Here is an 11,654-nt window from a genome sequence, read left to right on the forward strand (position 1 = left end):
GTCACGGAGCGTAAGCCCGATCAAACACACCTACGCGTGTATGGCTGTAAAGCCTTTGCGATGACGACCGATGCTTTGAAAAAGAAGAATCGGCGACAACGACTCAATCCCCGAGGGTGGATAGGATACCTGGTCGGGTATAACTCGACAAACATCTACAGGGTCTGGAATCCGTTGACCAACAAGGTCATCTCCACTAGAGACGTGATCTTCAACGAGAAGGAGACGTTCTCTGGGGATGTGCAACACCTCAAGGATGATTTAAAAGAACTAAACGAAGAAGAACTTATTCAGCATCTCACTGATGCTGAGGTCCCACAGGGATCTAGCATAAATCTGGATGCTTCTACCCAAGAAGAAGACGAGGAATTAAGCGCCTTGCCTGAAGGACTAGCGTTTGAGCGGGAGGCTGCAAGTTATCCACATAGAGGGTTTGAACGTGATCCCACGATTACGCAGGGTGAGACTGGCAGGACACTAGTCGTAGGAGATCGCAATCGAGAAGAGCCTGACGGGACTGATCACCCCTACACGACCGCTCGATTCACTCCCTACCTGACCCCGGAGACTTGCCCTCTACGGCCTGCTGCCCTTCTGGTCGCTACTATCAGAGAACCTCCCGTGAGGAAGGAGGGGGAAAACCCCCCTCAGTTACGAGCTGCGAAGATGGTGCATGTCCCACCTAGCGCTGGCACTTCCCCGGGACGAGACGGCGCAAATGGAGCCCCTCGTGTCATTTCAACTCCGAGCAGTTACTGGGAGGCCGCATTTAATGCCGGTCGACTCGCATCTGTGAAAGGGACCTGGAATGGCAAGGTGGTGAGTAAGCGGAAGCTCGAGAAGCAGGCGAGCTCGGCCAGCTGCCACCCTGATAGCGGAGAACCTCAGTTTACGGGAAGTCGAGGGGAATCTACTAAGCTGATGGATTCTCCCAATCGCAAAACACAATCTGCAAAGCTGACAGATTTAGGTGACGGCCAACGCCGAATACACCGACGAGACATGCCAATATTGCCAAAAAGGCATAAAGACCTCAAGAACCATCCACTAGGTGACCTATTCCGCGAGGCAGAAAAGACTCATCTTGAAAGCCATAAAGAAATGCGCTCCTGGCGTGAGGTTCAGAGAGAAGAAGCCGCAGGCAAGGAACTCCTGGACTGCATGTGGGTTTATGTATACAAGTTCGACAAGCACGGATGGTTCACCAAGTGCAAGGCCCGGCTCGTTGTACGAGGCGATCAACAGGCCAAGTCGACACACGAGGATACCTATGCATCCACACTTGCCGGCAGATCTTTCCGAACACTCATGGCTATAGCTGCTCGCTTTGATTTAGAACTTCTCCAGTATGATGTCGTCAACGCCTTTGTCAATGCTGAACTGAAACAGGACGTCTATATGCGGATGCCCGGAGGCTACCGAAAGCCTGGCCTGGTTCTCAAACTTCAGAAAGCACTATACGGCTTGCGCCAGTCACCACTACTTTGGCAAAAAGAACTAACCACCACCCTTACGAACATTGGGTTCAAGTCTGTACCTCATGAGCCATGCTGTCTCTCGAAAGGAGGAATATTGATATTCTTCTATGTGGACGACCTCATTGTTGCCTACGAGAAGACCAATCAAAAATCGGTCGAATGGACAATAGGCAAGCTTCGAGAAAAATACCAACTCTCTGGAGGAGATACGCTACAGTGGTTTCTTGGAATTGAGATTATTCGCGAACGAAACCAACGTCTGATTTGGCTGTCGCAATCGTCATTCGTGGATAAGATCACTAGTCATTTTAGGATTCAAGGGGGAAAGCCTTCCCTCACTCCAATGACCACGAAAGAACTTCTTCCGAACGAAGAGCGCGCATCAACAGCGTCAATACAGCAGTATCAACGCAAGACCGGATCAGTGCTCTACCTGGCAGTAATCACTCGACCCGATATTGCCTTTGCTGTTTCTCGACTTTGTCGATTCAACATGAACCCGAGCGACGATCACCATGAGGCCTTGGACCACCTATTCCGGTATCTGCAAAACACCAGGGCACTCGCGCTACAACTCGGCGGAACAGACACGTTTGATGTGTACAGTGACGCTTCCTTTGCCGACAACACAATCGATCGGAAGAGCTCGCAAGCCTACGTGATGAAGCTATTTGGAGGGATTATTGGATGGCGCGCCAACAAGCAGGACACCGTGACTACCTCTACAACAGAGGCGGAGTTGCTGGCACTTGCGCAGGCTGCGAAGGAGTCCATGTTCATCTCCAGATTAATCACCGAGCTCGGCGTAACTCTCGATAACTCAAGAATTACTATTCAGTGCGATAACGCGCAGACCATTCGGCTTATTAATGCCGACGTGGCGCTCCTGCAGACCAAACTTCGACACGTCGACATCCATAACCACTGGCTACGCCAGGAAGCACTCGCTAACCGGATCTCGGTCCGGCATACTCCCACCACCGAGATGATTGCGGACGGCCTCACGAAGGCATTACCCGCTCAGCAGTTCCAGAAGTTCGTCACACAGGTTGGCCTAGTGGATATCAAGGACAGGATTCAAGAGAGAAGGACCAAGGAACTCACTGCGGATGACTTTGTCAGAACAGAGGAACATCTCGATGGAGGAAAAGCCGAATAAGGGATCGGAAGGATGGCCAACCTGACAATAGGAATACGGACTGCACAGACTGAACCACGATGGCCAGTCTGGGGGGGTGTGTTGAACAGGTGCTGGGGCCTCACGTGCAAGCAGGGATACATTAAGATTACAGCCGAAATGGTAAAACCTCTAAGGGGTAGATTTCAACAGAACACAACATGAATACACACCAATTCACATCAATGAACCGAATACACGTAATGTCTAACACCTCCTTGCACTTCTTAACCCTGGCTCCCCTAATTAAAACCCCTTGCAAGTAAGGCAATCTGAATTAATATTAGTAAAGTTAATTTTACTAATCCATTTTAAAGCTAGTAAAAGAGGCAGAACCTATAGTGAGTGTAAAATGCTTAACGTGGTTGATAAGCATGCTGACCATCCAAGTATGCTGATCAAAAATCCCTCATCCTACATCTTAACCATTTGATCAATTAATTCTCAACCACTAAACATGCCTCAGCCATCAAATGAAGCTAGAATCCTTCTTGCACTTCAGGCCCTTCAAAATAACCCAAAGCTAAGCCTCCGACGCGCCGCAAAAATATATGAAGTTGGCTTCGGTACTCTCCGTAACCGACAGAATGGCATTCAATCACGAGACGCGTGGGTGCCAAAGTCACGGAGACTGACTGATCTAGAGGAACAGATAATAGTTCAATTCCTCCTTGACCTAGATTCGCGAGGATTTCCTGCGCGACTGCGTTTTGTAGAAGAAATAGCCAATTCTCTGCTTGCCGACCGTGACGCATCATCTGTTGGCAAGCGTTGGGCTCATAACTTCGTCAAGCGACAACCAGAGCTAAAGACGCGTTTATTTCGGAGATATGACTACCAGAGAACCAAATGCGAAGATCCGACTATTATTCGTGGCTGGTTTAGGCTTGTACAGAATACAATTGTGAAGTATGGTATCCGATCAGATGATATCTGGAACTTTGATGAGACTGGCTTTATGATGGGCCTCATAATGGCCGGAATGGCAGTCACAGGCTCAGAAAGGCAAGGAAGATCAAAATCAGTGCAGCCTGGAAATCGTGAATGGATTACAGTAATCCAGGCGATTAATGCGGAAGGTCAATCGATCGCGCCGTTCATCATTGGTGCAGGCAAATATCACCTTGCTAACTGGTACCGAGAAAGCAACCTCCCGGGCGATTGGGTTATTGCAACGAGCCAAAATGGGTGGACAAATAACGAGCTAGGTCTTGAGTGGCTAAAGCACTTTGATCGGTCTACAAGTAACCGATCAGTTGGTGCCTATCGTCTTCTGATCCTCGATGGCCACGAAAGCCACCACTCTGCTGACTTTGAGAGATACTGCCAGGATAATAAGATTATCACGCTTTGTATGCCACCTCATGCATCTCACCTACTTCAGCCTCTTGATGTTGGGTGCTTTGCAGTGCTGAAACAGGCTTATGGTCGACAAATAGAGCATCTGATTAGATGCTCTATAACCCACATTTCCAAGACCGAGTTCTTCCCGGCCTTTTATGCCGCCTTTAAAGCTACTTTCACAGAAAGCAATATCCGGGGGGGTTTTAGAGGAGCTGGACTTGCTCCTCTTGACCCAGAAGCCGTGATCTCAAAGCTTGATGTGCAGCTACGAACCCCAACGCCTCCTGGGGAGGTCAGCCAACCATTAACCCCATGGGTTTCAAAGACCCTAAAGACAGCAATTGAGGCTCAATCTCAGTCTGAATACCTCGAAAAACGAATCAGAAGACATAAAGGCAGCTCCCCAGAGTCAATAATAGAAGCTTTAAAGTCAAATACTAAAGCAACAAGGGCAGTTATGCATGAGGTTGTCTTATTGAGGAATGAGGTCCGAAATCTTCGAGATGCAAATGAGATACTAAGCCGGCGCCGGAGGGCAAAAAGGACTAGACTACAGAAAGGAGGGGCAATGACTGTACAGGAAGCATCGCAAGTAATTGATCAGATGGATGTTGATGCGCAGATAGTGGCCGAATCATCGAGAAGTGGTGGTCGAGGAAGGTCAGAGCGACCGGGTGGTCGGCGTTGTGGTGTATGCGGCAAGGCCGGGCATAATGCAAGGACGTGTCAGGTAGTGATTGAGACCTCTGGGGAAGAGTATGGTAAGTAGTTTTAATTGATCAGATGGTTTATTATGTTTTTAAATGGATTTAAAGTTTAGAGGCTGGAATTTTTGATCAGCATACTTGGATGATCAGCATGCTTATCAACCACGTTAGTAGATCTAATTTAGCTTTAAAGTCTTAACTAGGCATTGTTAGGCATCTTGTTTGGGCGGTCTAGGCAAAGCATAGGGCAGTACGGAGTAGTGCTTTAAAGATTTAAGAGAATCAGGTGCTACCAATCAAATATCTTTTCGTCCCTGTAGGGATACGAGTTATGTGACTTCGTTACAAATCCCATCGTTCTATCCCCTATCCAATATGGGTGAAGCTAACATGGGTGAAGCTAATCCTCGACTCTTCCATTCCCTAGTTATTATTATTATAGAGTTAGGCTCGTGCGAAAAGGGGACGATTGGTGATAAGGCAAAGAGAGCACTTTTTATAAATAGTAGGAAGATCTATGTGGCAGCTGTCAGAAGTAAAGAAGCTACATAATAGGAAAGGATATTCGAGCGGCATGTCGAAATCTTTCTGCCGGTACAGTAGCCGTTGCTCTCATCTTATATTTCAAGGAGAAAGAGAGAGTCGTACTCCGAATCACATAGCGTCATCCGGGACACGCGACAACCGGCAATTGCGCCCACGCAAAAAATTGTTTCCAGTGGGGATATTAACATATACCCCGTCCTGGTTTGCCGATGGGTATTGATGACCAGAGCCAAAGAAATTGCAGGGTGTGGTAGATCGGTGCTAGCGTCTCACCACTCCAAAATAAGATTTAATCGAGGTATTTATTGGAAGATCTTGGGCATTTTAATCTCTTTCTAACTCTCTAGTGTGGCGGCTTATGGTAAGACGGGATAATAGAAAGCCGTCTTCTGATGATCTGGATCTGAATTTTCTGAGAACAGGGCGAGTGGTCGGGAGGGGAAAGGGAGCTTAAGATAGCTATAAAATGCTACTAAATGCCCAAGAACGCAGGAATGAAAAGCACCTATTCACTGTCAATAAATAAGGACCTTCAATCACACTCTCAAATAAACCCCAATCACTACTTCAGAATGAGACTCTTTTCAACCCTTATGATCTTGGCCATGATTGGTCTTGCACAAGCCTGGTCTATCAACTTCTTTGCCGAAAAAGGCGACAAAATGAAACGGGTTAGTGCCAATGGAACCAAGAGAGGCAACTGCATCAACCTTCGCTCGGATTACGACTGGGTTACAACTTCCATCACCTTTTATCCTCAGACGCCTGCTTGGCCGGACCCAAATGGATACACAGCATACAGCAAGGCCAACTGCAAGGGCACGGCATACTATGGAGTAGAGGGACAGCAGAACCCAAAGAGGAGGTTCAGGAGTTATAGGGTGAAATAAATCCTGGCACTTGTACTAGAGAGCTGATACTAGGCTATCCTATCAGTTTGTATGTGGACACCTACCTTTAACATTTGAAGGTAAAAATTTGGAGCTAAGGGTGGATAGTAGTCAAAGACAACTTGAGGGATTTAACATGTTAAGATATCGTACTTTCTCACACTTATCAACATCATATTTTGACCGACTCGAACTAGACTAAATGTGATTTAAAACTCATTAATACTGAATCAAAGCATATAATAAGACCTCCGGACTCACCTTATTTATATTTCTATAAGTAATTTCTGCTCGTTGTTTGTATATTCATCTTTCAAATTGTTAACCTCGTCGTCGACCTCGAGTATTACTAGTCAATTAGATTCTAGTGGATATATGGGATCCCCATTCAGCCAATTGCCGAATTTCGCGGGCAAAGTCCACCCATTTTTAGCTAGTGCACAATTACCCCTTTCTAGGATTTTCCATAAGGCACATGACGACGCAATCGCATAATCTGAGTCTCGCCTGGTCCTCTGCCTGAGAATCCCGCCTGATTCATATCCTGTTAATTGCACTGCCTGCGTACTTAAGAATCACCCCCAATTCATATCCTGCTATTCTTACCTCCTACTCTATTGTATACTGGATTTAATATGGAGAGACCAACAAAACGTGGACAACCACGCAAATATGCAACAGCCCAGGACAAAGCGACAGCAGAAAGTCAACGCAAGCAATAGAAGCGGCAGATAGTAGCAGCTAGATAGAGGGGCTTGCCATACAGCGATTTCTACACCTTGCACCTTCCTTTTATTACAGCAGAACAGAAAGGAAGAGAGCAATTAAGAGCAGGCGCTGTATGGACTTGAGGATACGAATTTCACATTGATGGTGTGAAACTAAGGTCCAGGAATGGGCTTGAAGAAATAAGGACGAAAAGCAAGCGCTGTATGTAGGCGTTAGCGACTATTACCCTTTCAGTCAGAATAGACCGCCGGGCCCCTATCTAACATAGCTTTTCAGTATGAAACATCTAGAGACCTATGTCCAATGGAGATACTTAAGGCTCGGACAACGCAGTTCGTCGTGACTCTGCAAGTGCTCTCTCAGGCGTGAAATCAGATGATCCATGTTTTAGCATGGTTGCATAAATGTCAACCTAATAGAAAACAATTTTTGCCACTGAATCTGTTTACAAACCTACGTTACTGTCCAAATCTATCGCCCTTGATGAGTCACCTAAATAAAACCAGAAACGGACATACCTTCCGAGACATTGATGCTTGGGAAGCTCTCAAGAAACGTGATTTAGAGTATGCCATCAACCTTCTCGTCTCAGGCGAATGGACCATCGATGGTGTCATAAAGGGCGGTTGGAGCTCTTTAGACGCGAGGGTGGGTGGTGAAAGATGTCACGAGACCGCCCTCCTGGCCTTGATCCTTCGCCGCTTTGTCATCAAGCACTTAAGAGACAGCAAACTTCTGGAGGAATTCAAGGCACTTGTTATCGAATATCGCGCCAATCACGCTCAAGACAAACCGTGGACCAAAGTTTTTAAGGTTCAAGATGTTTATGTTGATAACTCTAACCGTTACAGCCAAATCATGGAATCAATTATTAACACTATAGGTCCTGACTGGACAATGTTTATTGGTTCTGCACGGACACTTACGTCATTCAGTGTGCTCAGCACTATGGAGTGTGGTTTGACTGTTTATTATCGTCGTTTGGGGGACGTCCTTGTCGCCACGAGCAAGGGACAACGTGTAGCTGGGATGGGACAATATCATGATGCCGAGTATCCACTACGCACTTCATTCTCCGATGCTTCTTTCAAGCTCATTGGCAAGCTCTATGCTAAAACTTTGCCAGAAAGGGACTCGGAAAAGCCTTTCGGTCCAGAGCCTCTGGCCTACAAGACCCTTCCAGAGCAAGCACGAGAGGTGTTCCACTTCTCAAAAGCCAACAAGATCATTCCAGGTCATAATGATTGCCCTATTATCGTGGGGTCATTCTCCGCATCTATGCAGATCTTGGTTAGACTCTGTTGGCTGTACAAGATCCCAATTACGCTTTGTATGCCCCATCTGCGATACGAGAAAACTGTCGGTGATTTAGAGAGCTTGGCGACATATAAGCTTACTTCGGCACCTGTGCGGACTTACGTTGCTGCCCAGAGAGCAGGAGGAAGCTTTAAAATGGTAGACTTCATAAAAGAGGGTATTGAAGACGAGCCGTGCTGGAAGCTCGGTGGCTACAGCATGTATCATGAATCACAACTTGGAAGTCTTCTCTCCTCAGGAATTGATGACGAGTATCACAAAACCCTGGATCAGGCTGAAGTTGGTCATTTGATCTCTCTATTTGGCTTTGTCCATCCCGAATATCCACTACAAACTGAAAACGAAGGCGCTGACCTTGTGGCGTTGCGAAGGTCAATATGTGGAGAAATCACCCAATCAGCTGAGCTAACTTTAGAGGGCATCAATTCTGGCTGGGGGTTGAAAGAAGACGGTGGAGTGAACAACATGAGCCTTCGCTCGCTTGCTTCCGCTTGCAATAAGATCACCAGTCAGTACAATCTTCAGGACACGGTTCTCGCATATCAGCGCCACATCGATAAGAAAAGGGCCTCTTATCGAATGCAATGCAAGCCTATACCATTCACCTTTAACCACATTGACATTTCAACTCCAAGGCATGAAAAAGCCAAGTGGACTGGCATTCTCAAAAAGCACCTATATACTACGGAGCCCATGTATGCCAATCTTTTTGTGGTAGGTAGGACAATTTATAGTATAAGGGACCAGACAGAGGCGGACAGGCTCATGATTCTCGTCAACAACGATAATCAGAATCTAAACATCTTGCTCGAGCGACATCCTGAGCATAGTGTCTTCTTAACGCAAAATTACCAGAAAAAAGTTGACGAGCTTCGAAAAAGGAGTAAAAGGGAAATTGGAAAGAAAAAGGCCAGGTCTAAGGTAACAGAAAAAAGAAGTTTCTAAGCCCCACATAATGCATCATCCAATATATATGTACTCAAATATCTATATTGGGTTTAGAACAAGCGTGGTTGTATAATGAGTGAGATACCAACATAAAGTTAACATTGTTATAGTAACAGAGAAATGAGTTCTGAACGAATATCAATGGAGTATAGTTGACCATTTCGATGTACTCAGTTAGCCTCGACATAAGACATCCTACCTAAAAGATGTTGTCAATTTCAGCGTCGTAGCATACCTGAGATCCCGAATTCTCAGGACGCGAGTTCGTTGTCACTCTTACCGAATATTGGCGTTAGATAGTGTTACCATACAGCCTATGAGGATACGCTTGTCTGTATGGCTGTGCTTGGAAGAGAAGGCATCTGATAAGCTACGGCCGTTGTGCATCCTAAGCCTTCCGCTTTGTTTGATATCTAGCTTGGCCGGCATATAGGTAGATCAAGATACGTCACACTGCCATTTCCATCAGTGGCAGCGGCGGCAGTGCCTCTCATGAGTCACTGTTATGAATAGTCGTAATCGAATGGATGGAATAACTCGCAGCCTTTTCGAGAATTTGGGCATGAATGCACTCCCATTATGTCATGAGACTTGAAGCAAGGTCAATACTACGAGTTGAGCTTATCAGACATAAGCAGTGCCCCAAGTTAAGCATGGCCCAACTTTCGTTGCCGAGCTTTACGAAGTGATCTATGAAAGCATGAGGATGAATGAGTGAAACTGGAGCTCCTTTGTGCCTTATTTTATCTCAATCCCTTACGAGCACTTGGAGTGATACTGCCTTCACCTAATCAGATGGATAAGAGGCGAAGCACTTGTCTTTGGTACGTGATTAGGAGTGTGATTAGCGAGCACCGGAATGCCTTCCCGGACAAATGGATGCGCCATTGGTGGAGGCGACGCGAATATTCGTGAAGTTATAGCAGACATCCAGCGGGCCTCGACATGATACCAGGAGTGGAAATAGAACTCCACTTCAGTCGACGAATACAGATCAGTATTCAAATATCCATTTGGACTATAACTGGAGCTAGCTACTGGAAGTTAAGAATACGTTGATCTCATATGACCAACAGTTGTCTCATCATGGTTATGATAATCAAGGTTAAGACGGAGTATGCATGTTTAAATGTAGTCCTAGCCCGGGACAGGAAGGAATGAATTGGTGAGTCAACCGCTCTAGTCCTCCATAAAGTCCTTAGGGTAGACCTCAAGGGATCTAATGGCGACTTTGCTGTCGAATTCTGGAATGAAAATCGAACAATCCCCCCCTTGATCAAGACTTATTCTCAGGCGAATTAATCTCAGACCTTCTTTATCAATAGTCTCCTCACATTCAAGACAAGTCCCCTCGTCTTGGATATCATTTGTTCCATCATTCCTTAGAACCTTCGTTTTAGGGAGAAATAACTCTGGAAGAAACTCCCCAAGTGATCTCATCACACCGGACAAGTGCTTCTAGCCTATTATCTAGATCTTCGCATAAGTCCTCAAAGATCCTAATGAAGCACCTAAAATGCTCCTTATCCAGTAAGAAGGTTGTTATATGGTCAGAGTGGACATCGCGGAACATCCTCAGTTGCGTGCGCTTGTGGAATAACGTCTTGAAATTAACCTTGCAGTCATTGTTAATTGTGACTATTACAAGATGGATTCACTTACCAAAGTAACAGGCTCCCTGAAGTCTGCGGTTTCAACGCCATAGAGCGCCTTTTCCATCATGAATTGGAGATTTGGGGATATCAGATCTACGATAACTGTTCTCTCCTGGGTCTTGGTGTCTGCTTTTGTCAGGTCTTCTTGTCAACCCCAGCTTCAACTGAGGACTTACTCATAGTATACCGGATAGTAAATAAAGAAGAAAGCTGATGCCTCTCAGTGTCTGCATCGTTGGTTTCGTATTTGAAAGGCTCGACTTTCTCGTAACAGCTACATTCATTATTAGATCTTGTAATATAGACATGTTGCCCTTTCGTAGTTACCTTTCTCCCACCAGTTTCCACTGGGGACTGGATGCGATGAAGGGTTCAGTTTGCTCCGGTTTGAGCATGCCCCAGCCTGGATTTGATCCCATGGTGTCGTGGAGTTGTGTCTGAGCGATCTAAATCCATAATTAACGTCCTCTTACCAGTGGGTGGTAATCGTCTCTTTATAGACTTTCAGGGCCTCGCCCGACCCATAAATCAGCCAGACCAGTGGATTATCCTTGTTTCGGCTGGTATTCATGGTCTCAATCAGAACTAGCATTCCTCGCTTGCAACTTCTTGAGAGCCTACCTACAAGTCAGCAACGACCCAGCCCGGCTAGGTCGTAGAAAAAGTAGAGGGGGCAGAGTCGTAGACATTACAAGTGCGTAAAAGGTATAAAACCAGCATGCATTAATTCATTACAGCGCGGTATATAATTTCCCAGCATATCAATTAATTGGAAACCAGACAGGATGTGGAGACTACGGGATAACCATTGACTTGGTTCTGGCTTCCGAGGAGCTTGCAGACGCAAACATCAAATGCACGAT

At 46.1% G+C, this 11,654-nt stretch overlaps 3 protein-coding genes across 3 annotated transcripts; 2 read left to right on the forward strand and 1 right to left on the reverse strand.

Annotated features, from left to right (window-relative positions):
- Positions 1-5,824: 5,824 nt before the first annotated feature.
- Positions 5,825-6,142, forward strand: FOXG_16714 (uncharacterized protein; the record flags this gene model as incomplete). The annotated part of the gene is made up of 1 exon (XM_018396732.1): positions 5,825-6,142. One exon carries the CDS (start codon positions 5,825-5,827, stop codon positions 6,140-6,142), a length of 318 nt encoding a protein of 105 aa, XP_018257476.1.
- A 1,212-nt stretch (positions 6,143-7,354) lies between these two features.
- Positions 7,355-9,339, forward strand: FOXG_22562 (uncharacterized protein; the record flags this gene model as incomplete). The annotated part of the gene is made up of 2 exons (XM_018402977.1): positions 7,355-9,109; positions 9,289-9,339. 2 exons carry the CDS (start codon positions 7,355-7,357, stop codon positions 9,337-9,339), a joined length of 1,806 nt encoding a protein of 601 aa, XP_018257477.1.
- A 1,193-nt stretch (positions 9,340-10,532) lies between these two features.
- FOXG_16715 (uncharacterized protein) lies at positions 10,533-11,210 on the reverse strand (the record flags this gene model as incomplete). The annotated part of the gene is made up of 4 exons (XM_018396733.1): positions 10,533-10,751; positions 10,799-10,917; positions 10,968-11,065; positions 11,119-11,210. 4 exons carry the CDS (start codon positions 11,208-11,210, stop codon positions 10,533-10,535), a joined length of 528 nt encoding a protein of 175 aa, XP_018257478.1.
- Positions 11,211-11,654: the final 444 nt, after the last annotated feature.

The sequence above is a fragment of the Fusarium oxysporum genome, chromosome 15 (genome assembly GCF_000149955.1).
Source record: "Fusarium oxysporum f. sp. lycopersici 4287 chromosome 15, whole genome shotgun sequence".
NCBI lineage: Eukaryota > Fungi > Ascomycota > Sordariomycetes > Hypocreales > Nectriaceae > Fusarium > Fusarium oxysporum.